The 19,725-nt window shown below is 45.4% G+C and overlaps 1 protein-coding gene across 1 annotated transcript in view; it reads left to right on the top strand.

The window, feature by feature from the left end:
- HSF4 (heat shock transcription factor 4) overlaps window positions 1-19,196 on the top strand; it is a 37,468-nt gene extending 18,272 nt beyond the window's left edge. Inside the window, exons 5-15 of the mRNA XM_039721286.1 lie at window positions 648-775; window positions 1,631-1,755; window positions 4,637-4,712; window positions 6,133-6,197; window positions 7,972-8,071; window positions 8,879-9,003; window positions 10,758-10,982; window positions 12,203-12,308; window positions 13,857-13,922; window positions 15,465-15,552; window positions 16,633-19,196. Coding sequence (XP_039577220.1) covers window positions 648-775; window positions 1,631-1,755; window positions 4,637-4,712; window positions 6,133-6,197; window positions 7,972-8,071; window positions 8,879-9,003; window positions 10,758-10,982; window positions 12,203-12,308; window positions 13,857-13,922; window positions 15,465-15,552; window positions 16,633-16,829 — 1,301 coding nt within the window. The 3' untranslated portion in view covers window positions 16,830-19,196. The remainder of the gene's footprint in view (window positions 1-647; window positions 776-1,630; window positions 1,756-4,636; window positions 4,713-6,132; window positions 6,198-7,971; window positions 8,072-8,878; window positions 9,004-10,757; window positions 10,983-12,202; window positions 12,309-13,856; window positions 13,923-15,464; window positions 15,553-16,632) is intronic.
- The last annotated feature ends 529 nt before the right edge of the window (window positions 19,197-19,725 follow it).

Genomic DNA, 19,725 nt, shown 5'->3' on the forward strand with positions numbered 1-19,725 from the left:
TTCCCTGCAAACCTTGCCTTGCTGATCAGACATTTTTACCCCTTAAAGAAGGTGTAATTTAAATTTGGTGTAATTTTTAGCCACTTCAACAACATGAGTGTTCTTATAGTTGTTGGAATCTTTTCAGTGAGTAATTAAGTTCCTTAGTCAAGTTTTAACTTTGCTGTTTCACTCTATAGTAGCATTTTTGTAAATTTTAGGCCAGTTCTTAAATACAGCTTAGAAACTTTTAAGAACTTCAGAGAAGTACTCAAATGAGATTTCCAAATGTACACGTGACCCTTTGTTCCAGAAGTGGCACCTATTGATGGTCTGTGCCTTTGAAAAACCTTCCCCTGAATCCCTGCTGCTTGCAAATTGAGACAGGAATTCCCTAAGAGCTGGCATTTCAGCTCCTGGCAGACCAATGTGCCTGTGGTGGAAAGGCTTTCATGGCATAGGCTGCAGCAGGGGTGGCCAGTGGGGTACACAGGGCTCTCCCATGCCCTGGGTTTCTGATGGTTATGACCCAAAAACATGTCCAGGGGTAAGCACTGGCAGCTCAAAAAGTGTGGAGGGTGATCAGAAATGTCCTCAAGAGTGATGAGGGTGGGAGGTGGAGGGAGTGCTGGCGCCTGTTGCCCCTCAGCCGTGTCCTCTCTGTGCAGATGGCTTCAGGAAGGTGGTGAACATCGAGCAGGGGGGGCTGGTGAAGCCTGAGAGGGACGACACTGAGTTCCAGCACCTCTGCTTCCTGCAGGGCCACGAGCACCTCCTGGAGCACATCAAGAGGAAGGTGAGGGCGCTGTGTGGGAGGGGGGAACAGGCATCTGCCAGATCCTGCTCAGCATAACTCCAGCATCACCCTGGTCTTGTTCCTGTCCTCCCCATACACATGTGCACCTAGGCTGCAGGTTCTTGGTTTGCAGGGCTTGGCTTGCATCAGAGTTTTGTCTGTGTTTTTCTGCTCTGTTGTGCTCTATCACAAGATGTTTGTGTAGTGCTGCAGGGCCAGGCTTGCTTTCCATCCCTCTGAATTGTTACTGCTTTCCTAGAGAAATATGGTATATGTCCTGCAGGGTCCTCAACAGCCATCTGTTTTTCTTATACAAGAAACGACCTACTCCTGCCCTCTGTTTTCTGTCTTTAACCTATTATTAATACCCCCAAAGTGTTGTTCTCTTACTGAATTAGCATAGTAAGTTCTGAAAAGGGACTTGAATAAAAGCCTTTTGGAAATCCAAGTGTAGTATGTCAATTGGAAGCATTTGGTCAGGCTCATCCCTGTAAAACATGAGTCTTGATTGGGTATCTCTGTAGTTAAAGTAGAAAGATTAAATCAATCCAGATCAATTCCTCACTGATACTCAAAATATCTTTGTTTTCCCCCCAAGCTGATTTGAAATAAGTTCCCACTCTGACAGGGAATGTAATTCTGCCAGCAGACCCTGTGTATGAATAGATGTGTCCTGCACTTTGCTCTATTTATCTCTTGCAGTAGTACCCCATGGATAGTTCAGACTCTTTAGCACGTGGCCTGTCCTGGTATTTCAGCTGGTGACAGTCCTGCACCTGAGCCACCACAATGACTGTCTCTGTCCATGGCCCTTCTTGCACAGGTAAAATCTACCTTTGATTTCTTTCACCTCAGGTGTCAGTAGTGAAAAGTGAGGAGACCAAGATGCGCCAGGAGGACCTCAGCAGGTTGCTATACGAGGTACAGATACTGAGGAGTCAGCAGGAGAACATGGAGTGTCAAGTGCAGGACATGAAGCAGTGAGTTGAATCCTACTCAGGCTGCTTCCTATGGGCATTTGCTTCTCTGGAGTGGGGAATGGTTGAAAGGAAGAGCCTTGCATGCTTCCCTCCCCAGGGAGCACGTGGAGCCAGGGACTGACCAGAGATCTGTTAAGACATGTAGGATTTCTGTGCACATCTGACCTACAAAATGTGAATTAATGCTCAGCCTGTCTGTCTCCTTTGTTTTCCCTTCACGGATGAGGAAAGCACAGAGAAGGTCAGACAGGAAATATGTGCATAACGTGGGGACTTAGATAACTATTGCCTCCAGATGGAAGTGGTGACAAAGATGTAACTCTCACACATACAAGAGTCCTTGGCAGAAATGTGGTGGAGTCCACTCCAGCTATTAAGAAATTACTTTTCTGGTATCATTGACCTCCAAAATTTATGACTGGCCTAAAAAACATAGTATGTTATAAAATATAACATAAGAACTTCTGTATAATTTAGTCCATGGACTCATCTCCCTGGGACTGTGTCATCTGACATGGCCAGAATTGTTGGATAAGAGCAAACCAAGCTGATGCAATGCTTCCTGCATGTGGCTGCCTCCAGCTGTCTGAGACTCTGGGATTTTCTGACTCAGACATGGTCTCTAAAAGACTAGGAAGTGGATATGGTTTTATAAATCATGTACTTGGAAAGGTTTTTATTTGCCTCCAGAATTTTTATCTTTACAGAGAGCTTTGTTTAAAAAGCACTTGAATAATCAAATAGACCCAAAACCTTTCTTTTGTAATGAGAGCTGATATTCATACACCACCAGATGACACTGTCATTCTGGGCCTTAAGAGTAACACTGCATACTGGGAAACTTCATTCTAGACCAGCAATAGATGCATATTTTTATCCTGCATCAATTTTTAATGACTCCCACACTTAGCACATGCATGAGTTTGCACTGTGAAATCCAGATACAGCAGCAATGAGTTTCTGGGCTTGCATTTGATTTAATTTTTAAGGAGTTCCAGTATTAGTGAGTTGGCATTAATTTTAATTTATTCTCCATTTTGATTTGCTTGCTTCTCCCTCCATCTGGCAAAATTGCATTCAGCTGATGAAAATAATATGATTTTTATAAACTAAGACAGAGGAGAAATCCCAAGCTGATTCCATGTTAAGAAATTTACACTGGCGAAGAACAATTAGGACATAACTCCAGTACAAGCTGTCAGACTAAGGAATGCTGCTTCAATGCTTCCTGCATGTGGCTGCCTCCAGCTGTCTGAGACTCTGGGATTTTCTGACTCAGACATGGTCTCTAAAAGACTAGGAAGTGGATATGGTTTTATAAATCATGTACTTGGAAAGGTTTTTATTTGCCTTCAGAATTTTTATCTTTACAGAGAGCTTTGTTTAAAAAGCACTTGAATAATCAAATAGACCCAAAACCTTTCTTTTGTAGTGAGAGCTGATATTCATACACCACCAGATGACACTGTCATTCTGGGCCTTAAGAGTAACACTGCATACTGGGAAACTTCATTCTAGACCTGCAATGGATGCATATTTTTATCCTGCATCAATTTTTAATGACTCCCACACTTAGCACATGCATGAGTTTGCACTGTGAAATCCAGGTACTGCAGAAATGGGTTTCTGGGCTTGCATTTGATTTAATTTTTAAGGAGCTCCAGTATTAGTGATTTGGCATTGATTTTAATTTATTCTCCATTTTGGTTTGCTTGTTCCTTCCCTCCATCTGGCAAAATTGCATTCAACTGATGAAAATAATATGATTTTTATAAACTAAGACAGAGGAGAAATCCCAAGCTGATTCCATGTTAAGAAATTTACACTGGCGAAGAACAATTAGGACATAACTCCAGTACAAGCTGTCAGATTAAGGAATGCTGCTTTGCTGAAAATTCTGTCAGAACCAGTACAGAAAGCTCACTGCAGAGATTCTTGCTATACAAGCTGTTCTACTGTGCTCTTCAGATCTCTGGACCTTACCTTCCCAGTTCTAGCATCCATCCACACTAGGAAGACTAAAGAGCAAAAGGATTTATCAGTCTCACCTGTATGATAGGTTTTGCTGGCCTGACAGTTTAGGTACATCCATATACTCTAGAGATAAATTGGCTGGCAAAACCTTTAGCAGCATGGACTTGGCTGGCATCCAGAGCTGAAGGCAGCACAGTAAATAAACTCTGCCTCTCTCCATCCCACCTAGTTTGGCTGACTGTTAGAGGAAGCCTGTAAGCTCCCCTCTGTGCTGCTTTGTTTACATACAGAAAATACATTTTCTTTATGCAAGCTGGACACAGGTCTGTGCTGGGTTAAATCAGTGGCTCCCACTAATAGCATCATTACAGTCCTCCTAGTTCAAGGCTCTGAGATGCAGGAGCATCTTTTTGTCTGCTCCAGTCACTACCAAACATGCATTTGAACCACCACTTGTATGAGTTTTAAGCAGGTAGAACACACAGGGTCTCTGTTCATAGTCTTGTCTTTGGGAGCACTGGTGCAGTTGTGGAGCTTGGGCTTTCTGGGCTCCCATGGAAGGACAGTCTGGGTGATCCAAATAACTCAGTCACAAATCAGGCCTTGCTGAAATTCTGAGTTTGGCCCAAATGTTCCACAAAAACATGTGTCCTCTTGTTACTTTCCCCTATAAATGTTGGCTTCTCTTTATGTTTTTCCTCTATGCTTTGGTCTATAGCTCTCTTGAGGTCCAGGAAGAAAAAGGAAGGCAATTGTGTGAGCTTGTTTGGGACACTGAAAAGAGCCAAACACTGCAAGAGCCTCGAAGTGAGACAGACTTTGCACAGTTGAATCTAGTGTGCATCATGGCAGCACCATGGGCTGTTGATGTTTCTGTTCTCATGGAAAATGTCTGTGTCACTTTCAGGCAAAATGAAGTTCTTTGGCGGGAAGTTGTTTCTCTGCGGCAGAACCACTCACAGCAACAGAAAGTCATCAACAAGGTAGTTACCATATAAACTCCAAACTTGCTTGTGTTGTCTGGTCTATGTCCTCCTCTGATTTTTTTTCTTGTCCCATAATTTCCACTCTGTGATATCACAGTGTAATTATTTTCTCTTTCTTTTAAGTTGTGTGATGCTTTTATGTGTCCTATAGAAACAGGTCATTAACAAAGCACAGATCCTTAAGCAAAAGATTTTAATTTCTGTGTGAGTCCTTCCTTTGATGTTAGAAACCACTTTTCTGTTGAAATCCTGGGCAGGAGAGCATAACTGTCACTAATTGCCCTTTGTTGGCTGTGTTCTGGTTGTACCAATGCCTTTGGGCTTCCCAAATCTTCCTCTTCCATTTGTTCACGAGAGGAACCCCACTGCTGCCAGCACCTGTGGGAAGCTGCAGGTGCAGAATTGGCACCCATTGCCCCACTGGGGGAATTTAACAGCCACAGTTACATTTTCTGGCATTACTGGTATAGTTGAGGAATTACTGTACAACCTTTTAGGCTGCAAAACCATCTCCCTTAAAATCTAGCATGACCAGTATAGAAAAGGCCTCTCCAGTGATTCCTGGATGGTGCTGACATGACTGAGCACATCACACATCCCAGTCCCCACATTCTGACCCTCACGTGGCATCATGGAGTCATAGGACTGGACAGAAATGCACGAGGCTATCAAGCCTTCCTCCAGCTCTGAGGCTGGACCAGCCACATGCTTCATTGTAGAGGCTTTTATGCAACTCTATTTTGTTATATTGAGCAATGAGTAAGAGCCAGCTGTGATATATAATAATAATAATGCTCTCTTTGTTTGGAGGTCAAAGCAGAGCATTAAGTTCAAGCTGACCTGGGAATATGTTGCTAAGTGATTCCTCTCCAAAGCTACTCTGCTTCCTTTTTAGTGTCCTGTTATATCAACACTGACATTCACAGAACTGAAAAACTCAACTGAAAGAGCTCAGACTTCCATCCAGGCTCTCCATGGGGAGTTGCCTCTCTCACTTGCAAAGTCTTTGCCAGATTTTACAGCACCTCTCCTAAATGTCTCTGAAAACTTTAATGGATCCAGGTCTAACTCCAGGCCTAGGAATGTTTGCATGTGCACTTCACAGGTCTGTTAGGACCAGCTGAAGTTCTTCATGCACGAAGTGAAGAGAGAAAGTGCTGAGCACATGCATCCAGGAACCCTTGCACAAAGCAGGCACCTGGCTGTGTCCCTTGAAAACCAGGCAGGCTGTTTTGAGTTCTTGGATGGCTCATTTCTGTTTCAGGCTCCAATGTCTCATGCAGTTTGGCTCCTATATTCTATGGCTGTTTTGGGGTGCTGTTGGGAGGGAGGAATGTGTGAGACAAGAATGGCTGTGAGAGCAGGGAGTGCTGAATCACTCTGCTGATTAACACCGGATTTTGATCTCTCCTGACAGCTGATTCAGTTTCTGTTTGGCCAGCTCCAGTCAAGCCCCAGCAGCCCTGGGATAAAGAGGAAGCTGTAAGTCCCCGTGTGTGGTGCACACGCTCACGGGTGCATAATGCTGCCCCCTCAGTAAAAGCACAAGCTCAGCTTGCCCGGGCGGGCGGTCACCGGACCAGGGCTCCATGGTGATGGGAGCTGAATGGGCTGAAGTGCAGAGTCAGACCTGCTGACAGGCCCCATTCACTGCTCTGTAGAGAAGCACCGTGTCAGCTCGTGACCTTTATTTGGGGAACACAGCACGCAGAGGGACATGGGAGTGCTAACTAGAGGGAGGCCAAAGGGCAGGACCCCACTGCTGCTCCTACACGTTCCAGTTTTGCCACTTGGCAGCAGCAGGAGCAGCCCACAGACACCTTTAGTTTGACCCACAGTCACTGAATGTGGTGTATATCCAACACTGTCTTGGTGGTGTTAACCTTCAGGCCTTACAAAGAGGAAGGTGGGGAAAAATTTTAGCTGAGGGGTATCTTTAGATAGGCTCTTAAAGGCAAGTGAGTAGAGTGACTTGAATTAGGAAGCTTAGTGCCTTTCAGGAGAGCAGCTATGCCTTTCTTGCCCTGGGGTGCTTGTGATTTAAAGAAGGGGAAGAGACAGTTGAATGGAATTTGCTGAGGACAGGGACCTGCCTCCAGTTCTCACCTTTATTACCTTGTAGGCTTTGACAACTTAGAAACTTCTCCGTGCTGAGGAGAAAGGAGACAGACCTCCCACAAGCAGCTCAAAGGAGTCAATTTTCATTAAGTCAGTGTCCTTGTTCTTGACTGACTCCTCTTGTGAGGATTGTAAAGGCAGCACAGGATTGAATGAAGGAGCCCATAAGTTGTACAAGCCAGCAGGGTATGTGCATCTCTGCCTACCCCCTCTGCTGAGCCTCTTGGAAGAGCTAAACTCTTCAAATAGCAAAGGAAAGGGTTCAAGGGGAGAATAGCAGCTGCTGAGGTTCATGACTGGGGAAATTTTCCTCCAGTAGAGTGGGCAAGCAGAGAAATGAGATGCCAGATCTGACCTCTAATTTTCATGGTCAGGGCTGTGTTCTCCCTGTAAAAGCTTTGCAGTATAAGAAATGTCTTAGACCGCTGCTTTTTTGTAAAAAGGCAAATAATTAGTGAGAAACTGTGCTAAAAAGGGCAGAAGGGCACAGAACTACCTGCACAGCAACTGTATTGACCCCCTTATGATGGGGGATTACACTTCACACAACCAGCTGCAATTTGCAAGGTAATTTGAGTTCCTGCTTCCTTGGAAACACAAAGGTCTGTCTTCCAGAAACCTCAGCTCTTGTGTCTATATCTGCATCCTTAGTGTTTCATCTTTCACGGTTGTGTTTTCCTGCCTCTTCTAAATGGCTGCAGAAAAGGATGGTGTGCAGCCTGGAGCTACTTGGTGCAGAGCAGAGTGCTGCCTGGGGGCTCTGGGTAGGTTTGGGCAGCATGGGCAGGTCTGCATCCTTCCCCTCTCTGTTTGGGTAATGCTCTTTTTTGACAGTGACCTCCTCCAAAGCTGTTGTTGGCCTTCCTTGCCCATAACAGCAGGCAAGAAAGACTGAGGAGAACTAGATTAGACAGGGGGGAAGAGCTCTTGGCTCAGGGATGTTTTGTGTGTGAGCAGCCAGGAGCCAGTCAGTACATGCTGGAAGACAAAACTGTTTCTGACCAGGCAAGAAAGACTTACAGCTGAGGAGAACCAGAGTAGACAGGGGAGGAGAGCTCTTGCCTCAGGAATGTTTTGTGTGTGAGCAGCCAGGAGCCAGTCAGTACATGCTGGAAGACAAAACTGTTTCTCTTCACAGACCTCTGATGCTTGACAACGGGATCTCGGCTGCACCGGTGCCCAAGTTCAGCCGGCATCTGTCCCCAGACCCCCTCCATGACCCCTACTTCATACAGTCGGTGGGTTCAGCCTCTGGCCTCTCTGGGGTGGCTTTGGCAGGGGGGAATGTTTGCAGCAATAATGGAGATTGTGGAGTAAAGAGTTTGGCAGTGAAGAAGAAACGAGGTTTGCTAAGCTGAGTGACATTTAAAACTCCTTCAGCTCCCCAGTTTTATGGATGCCTTCATGAGGGAGGCCATGGGCTTTGTGGGGAAAGGCAGACCCTGCACATTGAACTGTCCATGTTGGTTCTCCAGCCTTGTTCACTTTGAGGGAATAAAAGTGGGATTTTTGTAGCCTCTGAGGGATCCCCACCATCATCAGAGCAGACACCAGACACTTTTTCTGAACTCTCCATGTTGTTACCCCAGCCTGGTTCACCTTGAGGGAAGAGAGGAAGAAGTGAGTTCTAAAAGTGGGATTTCTGTAGCCTCTGAGGGATCCCCACCATCATCAGGCCAGACACCAGACACTTCTGTCATGTAGTTAAAATATGTGAGCTGGCATGAGAGGCTCATACAGCCCTGTTGGGCTGTGTTGGATCTTTCCCTCCAGAGGAAGCTGAGCAGTCTAGGCAAAATGTCAGACATGGTAAAACCTCTTGGTTGCTGACACTTCACAGGGTTCATTTCACACCTGTACCTCTGTGCGGTTGGAGGAAAAGTGAGAGGAAATTATAATGTTGCATAGTAGGTAAAATCTTTCTTGGTTTCCACAAAGGGGGGACTCAAAATCACAGTGAATAAACCCTAGCTATCTCAGATAGGGCCTTAGACCTGTGTTGGGGTCAGAAGGATAAATGTATATGGCTTTTGCTTTCCTCTTAGCCATCGACAGAGCCTGCCTCTTGCTTAAACAGCCCTGCAATTGCTGGAGGACCCATCATATCTGATGTTACTGAAGCATCACCATCCAACATCATGAATATGCAATCCCCTCCTGAAAATGACAGGTAAACATGTTTGTGATTAAAAATAGGGAGAGTTGGGTATAAACATGCTTATGCAACTCTTCTCAAGAGTTTTTTAGGGCTGTAATTCTACCAAAGTTTCTGTCTGATTACAAATCTCTATAGAGATATGGGATGGAATACTTCTTTCCAGTTTGCAAAGTGGGTCAGATTTTCAGAATTAGAGGGGGGTAATAACAGCATAACTTTCAAAACAAAGTCCTGAGTTTCATGCTGAGAACTTCCACTCCCCACTTGGAGAAATATACCATGTTTCTTTAGTCCTAAGTCCCAAGACAGGGACAGTCTCAGACTTAATCAAATAATGAGATACTGACACTTGTTGGGTTTGTTGAGAGAGAGAAAGGAGGGTTTCCTTTTGGCTTTGGCAAAGAAGAAGCAATCAAATTGTGCATCTAACAGCTAATGAGAACAGAAAGGTTGCATCACAACAACTTCCGATGTTTGACAACTTTTCTGTGAAAAGGCCCCAGTAACTTAAGAACTGAATGCAGAGGTATTTTAATGCTTATCTCTTCCTGCCACAGACATGCAGTGTATTTAGGGCTAGCAGCAGAACAGCTAAAGCTATGTCAGTGGAAAGTAAGTAGACAGATGAATCATGGAAACAGTTTCTCAGGCATAGAGGCAAGGCAGTTATACTCTAGAAATTGCCTGTAAATCTGTTGCATAATTGAAACCATAGCCATAAAATTAAATAGAAGCATGTAAAGAGCTTCAGATTAAAAAAAAACAAAAAACAACCAAACCTGGAAGCCATTTCTAAAGCAGAAAATCTTTAATATAACCTTCAAGTTAAGTTGCTTATTTCTACTAATTACTGAGTGCCATCTGGTGGCTTCTGATCTGTTCTGTGGCTGCACAACTTTAGCATCTGAGCCAGCCATGGCCCCAGTCAGGTCAGGTGTGGCAACTCCTAAATCAGCTGTGCTTCTGGTGGGAATTTAGGCCCCACGAGATGAGAAGATGACCTGAAAGGAATGTTGAGGGAAGCTCTGTAGTGTCACAAACCATCCCTGTTATCTCTGTGCCTTTGTCACTTTGGCTCCAGCTGTGCAGCTTCATAGGGAGCTCTAAAATCTCCTACGAGTAACACAGAGCAGGTTTTTACACACAAAATGCTTCTAATCAAAACTTCATTGTCATTTGTCCATCTGGAAATAATGTGGGGTGCCTCTCCCATTGGAAAAGGCAAACCTCTGCCTCCAACCAAGCAAAACATCTGACTATGACTGTCAGATCTTAACAGCTTCTGTTCAAGTCCTGCAGGGCCACAGGATCCTGACCTGTGTCATTGGGATCTCTAGAGTGCTTGCTGATTCAATCCTAACTCCTGCATGGGATGGTCTTACTGATCCCATTCTTATCTCTAAAGTGGAGACTTTTCTTTTTCAGGGAATCTCTTTAGCCCAGTGTCCCTTTAACCTGTCCCTAACACTCCCCCAAGAAATGATCAGTGCATAGAAATTTATTTTCCGTATTTGCAAAACCATTGAATGGGACAAATTCATTATAGCTGTGACTGATGAAGTGACTGCAGATATTCCAGCTGAGCAGGTTTCTGGAGCTTGCTGAAAAGAAAAGCTGCCTTCTTTTGCCCATCTGAGGAAATGGAAAGACCTTCTGTGTCAGTTTGGTGGGAAGTGGGAGCAAGGCCTCCTGCTGCTGCCCTTCCCAGTAGCACGAGGCCTTTGCAGAGCACGGGTGTGTGGTGCTCAGCCTTGTCTCTGCTGCAGGGAGAAGTGCCTCATGCTGATCAAGGAAGAGCCAGTGAGCCCTGGAGTGAAGGGCAGCACAGAGCCCGAGGTGCCCCTGCCCGGCTGCCGCGCCTGCGCCGAGCCCCCGGTGCTGCCCGTGGCCATGGTTCAGTCTGTCCTGGAGGGCAAGGGCAGCTGTGGTGCAGCCCCACCTGGGACCTCCCAGGCACCCGAGAGGAGAGGCAGGAGGGCCCTGCTGGACAGGTGAGGTGAGCAGGGAGAGCTGGGGCCCTGCCTGCTCATGGGCCTCTCCTCCCATGCCCAGGGTGGGGAGGGAGGGTCACTGCAAGCACCAAGCCTGGGGAGCTCCATCCTCTACCTGTGGCACCTGCAGAGGACCCCTGAATCCCAGGGGACAGTTCACGGAGGTAGGGGGCATGTGAATCACTTGCTTGAAGGAGCCAGCAGAGGAAGAGCTGTCAGAGAATGTGCAGAACTATGGGAGCAGGAAGAGGCTTTTTGCATTGAGAGGGATTTGCCCAAGGTCCGAGTGAAAGCTGGAGCCCAGAGCAGCATCTGTGTCTGTGTGCAGGCCTGCCCTGCACTGTGCTACAGCCCTGCCCAGGGGACTGGCACTGGGACATCAGGCTCAGCCCCAGGGTGATGCCAGTGCCACTTCTGGGGCTGTGCTCTGAGACTGAAATCCCAACAGCACTCCTGTCATGGGGAGTGTCCAGCAGAAGGTGCAGCTGGGTGGATGATGGGGAACTTAACTGCAGCTCATTCTTGATAGCAACTGCAGCAGTGTAAGGAGGGGAACCCAAAACACTCAATAGGGTTACCAGAAAAGCTTCCACTTTCCTTTAAATCCTTACAGAGAATCAAAAGTCCTCCCTCTGAACCCACTGGATGCTTAAAGACATACTACTAGAAGAAAAATAATCCCTTTTTTAAAGACCTGATTTTAAGAGAAAATTTTTATAACTTTTGGGGGGTTCAATCACAGCAGGGCCTCACTGTTGCTCATTTAGCTGAATGTCTCTAGTAAATGCAGCCTGCAGCTAAAAGTCACTTCTTTCAAAAGCATTAATTAACAGTAATTCAGGCATCTTGGACCAAGGAGAATGACAATGCAGCATGTTCTGGTTCCAAGTGCATTTCTAAAAGGATTTCTTCTAAGGAAAGCTTTAATTTTCCCAGTGTTGAGGAGATGTGCAGAGACTATCCATCCCCAAGCCATGTGTCACCCAGGAGAGGGATTGTCTCATTTGTTTTACCATCTGCCCAGCCCCTGTGTGCTCTGCTGAGTTGTACTCTGGGATTAAACCAAGTTTTATGGCATAAACCCAGGCTGACAGCACGCTCTTCATTTTCAAAATGAGATTTAAACATGAACATCCTTTTGGAAGGCTGCTCAGTCCTGCTTTCTGTAGGTACCTCTGCAAGTTTCCTTTGTGGCAATGTTTCCCCTTGTGTTTTCTCAGAACAGACATTTCAGACCCGTTGGAGGGCACTGACTGGAGCCTGGAGGGGCTGCAGCTGCTGCTGAGGAGCCAGCAGTACAGCCTGGAGCCTGCCAGCCTCTTGGATGTGAGTGTTGCTGGGAAGGCTGCCTCAAACAGGGCTGTGAAGTTCACAGAGGGTCCTTTGGGCTGTGATTCAGGTCATGCTGCTTGTTCTCGTGTGGCACTTTGTCTGCCACATGCAGCTTGTGGAGTCACAGCTCTGTTTTGACCTGTTCGTAAGATTTCAGCTTTAAATTGTGCCTTTTTTTTTCTTTTTAATATGCATATTTGAACTTCTAGGGGTACAAAACAGTGCACTTGGTAAAGAAATAGACATGAGACCTGACACATTTATGTAGAATTGGTTTAATGTGACTCCTCAGGTCGTGCTGCTTGTTCTCGTGTGGCATTTTGTCTGCCACATGCAGAGTCTCAGCTCTGTTTTGACCTGCTCATAAGATTTCAGCTTTAAATTGTGCCCTTGTTTCTTTTTAGTATGCATATTTGAACTTCTAGGGGCACAAAACAGTGCATTTGGTAAAAAAATAGACATGAGACCCGACACATTTATGTAGAATTGGTTTAATGTGACTCTCTAGCTAGTTTAGTAATGCTTTGTGGGGGTTAATTTATTTTCTGCATATTCTACATCTTAGATATTCCTAGATTGTGTTTAGCTTTTCCTTTCTTCCCCTCTTCCTCACATTCTGGGAAGTGTAGCCAGTGTAAAATCCTCTCTATTAAATCCTGAGCTATTTATATCAGTATCAGTTCTTAGATCATCTTTCTTTAGAAAACTGATGGTGGCTTTTTCTTAAGCAGACACGCAGAAATAGGAAGGTTTGGTTATTTCTCTGTTGTACATATAGTTGGTATATGAAAGATTTTTGCCAATAATCAAATAACTGTATGTTAGAAAAAAATCTATATGTCAAATATATGGCCCCTTGAGGAGGTGCTTCAGGTAAAGGCACATTGTAAGCTTGCATGGATAAGCAGAGTGAAAAGTCATTTAAAAAAAAATCAATCTTATTCTCTTCAAGCAGTTCCCAAGTGTCTGTGAGAGCTTTTCTAATGGCTTGCTCTATCACTCACTGTTGGTTTCTGTTTCTTGTTTCTCATTAGGAAGTGTTTTCCTGTTACTGACACACTTCTCTCTCTGTGCAACTGTCACAGGAGTGAGAATGAATCACAAAACTGGCCTCAGATCAACAGATCCTTTTCCCAAATTGCTCAGACTTGTCAAGAAATTGCCACCAAAACCCTGATGCAACAGTAACCTGCCCTCTGCTACCAAACTCTGGAATGCTTTTAGAAGTCATATGAATCTGGGAGTGTCCTAGGACTCAAGAGCAGCAGAAAGGGGCTTTGATTTGTGTGTGAGCTGCCCTGGTTAGTGACAGGACAGTGGCGTGGGGTGTCTGTGCTGTCCCCCCCTGGCAGGCAGCAGGCTCCTGGCTCAGCACAAGTGCCCCCAGCCCAGCCCAGCTGTGCCTGCAGTCAGCACAGGAGCCTTTGTCTGCAGCTGCAGTCAGTGCAGGGCTGCACCCTCCAGCAGGCAGGGCAGGGCAGGGCATGGGAATCTCAAACCATTCCACCTTTCACAGCCCTAACTGTGTTTTTGTCCCAACAGGTCTTTAATCCCAATTTATCTCTGAGCGAGTGGAATTTGACTGAAGTGGAAGCCAGTCTGCCCCCGGTAAGAGCTGTGTGTTTCTGAGCTATGAAACAGCAATCACAAAACCCAGAATGGCTGGGGTGGAATCACCTTAATGTTCACCCTGTTCCAAAGCCCCTGCCCACTGCAGGGACACCTCGCCTAGATCTATTTGCCTAAATAATAATGGAACTATGAAGCAGAGCTTGTGCATCACTGAGGAAGTTATTTCATAACCAGAGGGGAGAGTGAGCCAAAGCACAGCACGTAGGCATCTCCTGGGAGCAGCATGGCAGTGCTGTATTATACTCTTGACCTGTTTTTCCCACTCAGCCAGGCTTTGTCTGGGGACAACCTGTGACTGTTGGTGTCCTGGAGCCTTTAATTGCAACTGGCTGCTCTAAACTTTCTCTTAGTGAGAATGCCACATCCTACTAATACCATAGATTTATAAAGTGTCTTTGTGGCACATATTTATAAAATATGCCTTTGCAAAGTGCAGCCATCCCTGTATGTTTCAGGAGCAGTAAAATACCATGCAATTACAACAGAGGTTCCTGCATGCCCATGCATGAAGAAGCAAGGAGAACTTTTTGGGCAGTATTTCTTTGGAATTGATACTTACACAGACATTTCTGCAGTGCAGAAAGAGCAGGTTTAATAAACAGTGAATGAAACTGTAGACTCACAGAAGGATTAAGGTTGGAAGTGTATTGCATGGCTGGGCTCCTTTTCCTGTGTGAGAGAGAGTGAATTTTCAGAGCCCTTGCTGACAACTAAGTTGGATGAAGGCTTGAATGGTTCTGCCAGATATCTCTACAAGATGCTCAAGTAATGAAATGCAAAAGGTTTCTAAGCCTTCTTCATGGTATCAACATCCTTTTTAAGTTTTAATAATTTTGAATTTTCTAGGTAATTCCACTTCCTGAGTGTTAGGAAGAAGAGTGTCTAAGAAATAGTTAATATTGATTAGCAAGTCTTGGAAGCAAGGGCTATAACCTTTTAAAAAGAATTGCAATAAAAGGCCAGGAAAGGAGGCTGTAATGTTCAATAGTTCAGTCCTTGAGCCCACTAAATTTCCCAGGAGCTCTTGCTTGTCCTACAGACAGTCATGAGCATGGAGAAGTGTGGAAGCAATATGTGCAGGAGCTCTGTGCTAGAGCACTGTGTCAGCAAAAACCAGTTTCACTTTAAAGACAGTCATAGGAAAATGGAAAGAAAATCTCTTTCCCCTTTGTACTGGCTGCTGTCACTGTGGGTTTGCTTTGTATGGCAGCCACAGTGACAGCAGCCTGGCCCCTCATGTGACATGAGCTTCACACAGTTTTATCCAATGCTGACAAGGGGATTGCACCTCCCACAGCCCTGTCCTTGGGGCAGATCTGCCCTGGGCATGTGGTGTGGCTGTTCTAGTGAAGGCACTGAGGCTGGGGGAGAGGCTGGGCAGGGAGGATGGCTTGTGTTCGTGTGTTCCTGTGGGTGTTGTGCAGTGGGGTGAAGCACCGGGGTCACGCATGGCCTAGTTCTAACAAGCTCCCCTGTCTTTGTATAATTGTACATTGTAGTTTATATTTTTGCATCAAGATGCAGCGACTCACAGTGGATCTGGAGAAGAGTGCAACTGAGCTGCCCCCAAAAGTGTTCAACCCACCATTGAACAGCACCTGCCCAGGTAAGAGCACCAGCAGCTCCGTGGACCTGGCAGTAGGATGCAGTTCAGGCAGCCACAGAGGATGTCCAGCATGGACAGTTGGCCATTTGAAGGACCAAACCACATCTGTCATTTTACTTTCATGACTGTCAGTCAGCAGTGTTCCCACAGCAGCTGCTAAGCCAGTTCTTGAGCAGTGGGAAAAGGGTGGGGGATAAACTGAAGTGTAAATGGAATTGAACTGGTTTTGCACTGGGTTCCCATCATGTCTGACAGTGTTTTCCCTGCCTGTTCATTGCCACCTCAGAGCAATGTGGTGATCTCAGTGGGTAGATGTGGTAAGAGCTGGTGCAATCTTGGGGTTCCTCTGGTTCCTGCTGCAGAGGAGGTGCCCCAGTAGCTGCTGGCAGCCAGAGGCACAGGCTGTGTGTCCCTTTCTCCAGACCTGTTAGCAGACCTCAAGGGAACAGTCCAGCTGATCCACTTGCTGACTGATGAAGTGTGTTATTGACCTTAGACATGAATCCAGGAGTGTTGCCCTGGCTGTGGAATCATGATGTATGTTCATGTGTGTTCAGCTGTGACAGACCTGAAAGAGAAGCTCTTGTGAGCCCCAGTTTGGTGCTGTGGCCACCTGAACCTGCCCCAGTTTTGATTCATTGTGTGTCCTTCAAGGACTTGCAGCCTCAGCCTCTTTCACGAGTACCTCAAAGGCATTAAAAGCCCAGGTACACTGAAGAGAGTCCTTGAGCATCCCCTGTTTGCAAAGCCTTTCCACAAAGAGGGAGAAAGACACATCTTGAGTGAAGGAGAGCAGCTGCTCTCATCCTCTTCTCAGTGTCTCCAACATTCAGTCCCTCTTTCACTTGTGAGGCATCTCAGCTTTCAGGCAGAACCCACCTGGTGACGTGCAGAGAATCCCCTTGATTTTAATGGGCTTTTGAGTGAGTCCAAGTTCAACTCAGGTATTTCCAAGCAATTTTGCTGGAGTGAGGCTCCTCAGTTGCTGCTGCCGTTGGGATTTGTCACTTTTCAGTTCTACATATGTAAAACTAGGCAACCTGCCTTCCAAAAGCTGAATTTTCTGCTGTCTATTCCTAGGGAAAGATGTCATCCTTGAAAGTGCCCAGCAGTTCCTCCTCGACCGTCAGTCCATCTTTGGGAACGACCTCATCAGCTTGCCTGAAAATTCATCACTTTATGTTCCTTCTGAAAATACAGCTTCCTACATGTCCTCTGTGGGTGTCCAAGGGGATATCCCTCTAAACCTGAGTTCTTCCACGGACAACAGCCAGTGATTTAGCTCCCAAGAAACAAAACCTCTCTCCCTCCCATCCAAGCATCCACAGGTTTGAATGTGAAGAAACAAAACTGACTCAGAAACCTGCAATAGAGTTTCTTTTTGTGCACTTTTCTTTTTTTTTTTTTTTTTAGTAGGTGGAAATGGTCAGTAGCTGTTGCATTACCCTCCCTGCACCTGGATTTCAGTGTTTTTTAAAACAAAATGCTACTTCTGGTGCTTGCTCCGAGGTGGAGTGAGAACTTGCCAGGATTTTTTTTCCTTGAAAATACTTTAGAAATTTCAAATCTTTTAATAAAATTTAAGTGAAGAGTAGCTTGAAAGTCCTGAGACTTCATAAAATAGTGATCCTGACTAGTGCCTGCAATGGCAAACTGTTAGATTAGCACAGATTAGCTAAAATGCCTGACCCTTGTTGGTGCTGGTAATTGAATAAGAAAATAGTTCTACATGCCAGTCCAATGCTCTAAAAAGATTTTTTAACCATTTTCTGGGTTTTATGGGATGCACCTGTTCCTCCTAGGGTGAGTAGGAAAAAGATCTCTTGGGGTATGTAGAAGCTTGTTTTCTGAGTGACCCCACCAGGAATGTGCCTCTGGCTCCTAGGGGAGCTACAGATCATCACAGGCCACAAAACATCCCATGGTGAGTTGAGAGTTTTGTTGTTTGGGATTTGTTTTGCCCCAAATTCATTTTCTCTTACATATAGGCAGGGCACTCCATACTTAGAAAAGGGATAGACTTTTCTGCACACACAATTTTCCATGTGCAGAGAGGGCTGAGGGAGTGCACTCTGGGTTTTGGTGCTGGCTAAGTATTTCATGTCCAGTCCAATGGGTTTTTTTCCCTTGGCTTTGACCTGTTCTATTTTCCCTGAAGATGTGCCTGTTGATTTATTGATGTGTAAGATCTGATTAAACAGTTTAATTTATTGGATCCCCTTTTTAGATGGACTCTCAGCTGCTCAGTGTAGGAGAGAGGCAGAATGGTTAGTCCACCATGTCTCACAAACTTTTCTTCTGTCCTTTGTGCATCTGAGACCAGCCTCAAAGGCTGAGCTAACCTTCCCCATCCATGTGGTTTCTGATAACTGAGTTTCTCAACAAAGCACAGCTTTGTTTTTTATGCTGTAGTTCTAATGAGAACGTATTATTTATCTCAGTATCTTCTCCCTGAGTTGCTTTTCCTTAGGAAGGTTACCCAAATGCAGTAGGACAGACCCAGGAAATTCAATTAACTCAGGCCTCCTCAGGGCTTAGACAGGGAGGTTTAAGCTGTGCCAGTATTATCTGAAAAAATGCTTGGCCTGCCTTCATTGCCATGACAATTCTTGGTTATGAACCACATTTCTCAGCATTGTGGGCAAGCAGCATCCACCCCAAAGTGTAGCTAATCACTCAGATGAGTGCAGGCTCAAAATCTCCTCAATAAGATGAGCACTTTTAAAATAGACCTTCCTGTCACAGCCCTTTCCTCCATCCATTTATCACTGTGTGAACAAATGTGTTAGTTCAGAAACATTCACTTTTGAGCACATTTTTGCCCAGCTGAGTCCTGTGCTGGGAGCTCTGTCACTGCCTTGGTGGTGTGGTCTGTGCAGGAGTGAGGTTGTGAGAGCTCCTGAATTAATCCTGGCCACTGTTTGTGTTCAGGACTAAGGGAAAATTCCAGCAGCCCCCACTGGACTGGAATTTAGATGATGTGCTTGAGTGTATCCTGGACAAGGTTTTTCTTTTTGACAGATTTGTGCTTAGAAATTTCACCTAGATCAGCCCATTTCCACCCTATTTTGCCCTTTCCAGTGATGGAAAGTCATTGAGTTGCACTCTGTTCACTTCTTTTCTCATAGGTAATTGAAAACTGCCTGGTGTCTCCTGACCCTGGCAGTGTACGTTCAAGATTTACACCCTTCTCTGAGCTTCCACACTCCAGGCTGCTGTCATGTTAACACTGAATGTATTGATGCAACAAGTTATTTAAGCACATGCTTGACTTCCAGCTCCTGAGTAGTTTTCCTGTGTTTCTCTGGAGCCTGTCACGTGCTTGAGGCTGGGCACAGCTCGTGTCTGACGGGATGGTCTGGTTGGGGTTGAGAAATGAGCCCTGTGAGCACAGGCAGGTGCAGCTGGGCCCTGGCTCTGTCTCAGGCTCCAGCCTGTGCTCGTGGGGAGCAGCCTCTCAGGAGGGTTCCAGGGGTTTTCTTTAGGCTTTTGCTCTACTATAAACATGAGATTGGAGCTTGATGGTGAGAGAGGAACCTCCAGGAAGAGCACTCGGGGGCCATTCCTGTGCAGAAGGAAGCTTGTGTTCCTTGGCTTTTTACACTGTTAATTTCACTTGAAGGTGATGTGCTGAGACTGCGTTTTTGCACTATGCTGTACATTTGTAAAGTTTTACAGAAGACACTAATTAAACATGTTTCATTTTTCTCATTTAGTCCTGCTTTGGCATTTCTCTCACTCCTTTCGTTTGTCCCTTATTCCCTTTCTCCTTCCCAGGTCCTCAGTGACAAGTGAAGATTGCTTCTAAGCATTCAGACTCCCTTGTGAGGGCCCACGGGTGGGTTGTGGTCACTGTGTGAACTAAATCTAAAATGTCCCATCTAAAATGTGGCCAAGTAAACACAGCTTGGAAAGCTGCTGAATTCTTCAAACTAAAATACCACTCAGTGTGGGTATAGCTGGTAAAATCAGGATCACAGTAAAAGAATCTATGCTTCTTGAAACTATTTGCTGCTCTTTTTTCCCTCATTTTTCTATTTTTCTTGCTTTCAGTGATAACAGAGTTCAAACTTCACTCTTGGAATTATTTTTTTAAACCTTTTGTTTGCAAACATAATGTGATCCTTTCTGCTTACTTGTTTTTAGTGTAGTAAGTGGATACCAGGACAGGCA

This window comes from Passer montanus, unplaced genomic scaffold (genome assembly GCF_014805655.1).
Source record: "Passer montanus isolate IOZ18808 unplaced genomic scaffold, ASM1480565v1 scaffold45, whole genome shotgun sequence".
In the NCBI taxonomy this organism is placed as follows: Eukaryota; Metazoa; Chordata; class Aves; order Passeriformes; family Passeridae; genus Passer; species Passer montanus.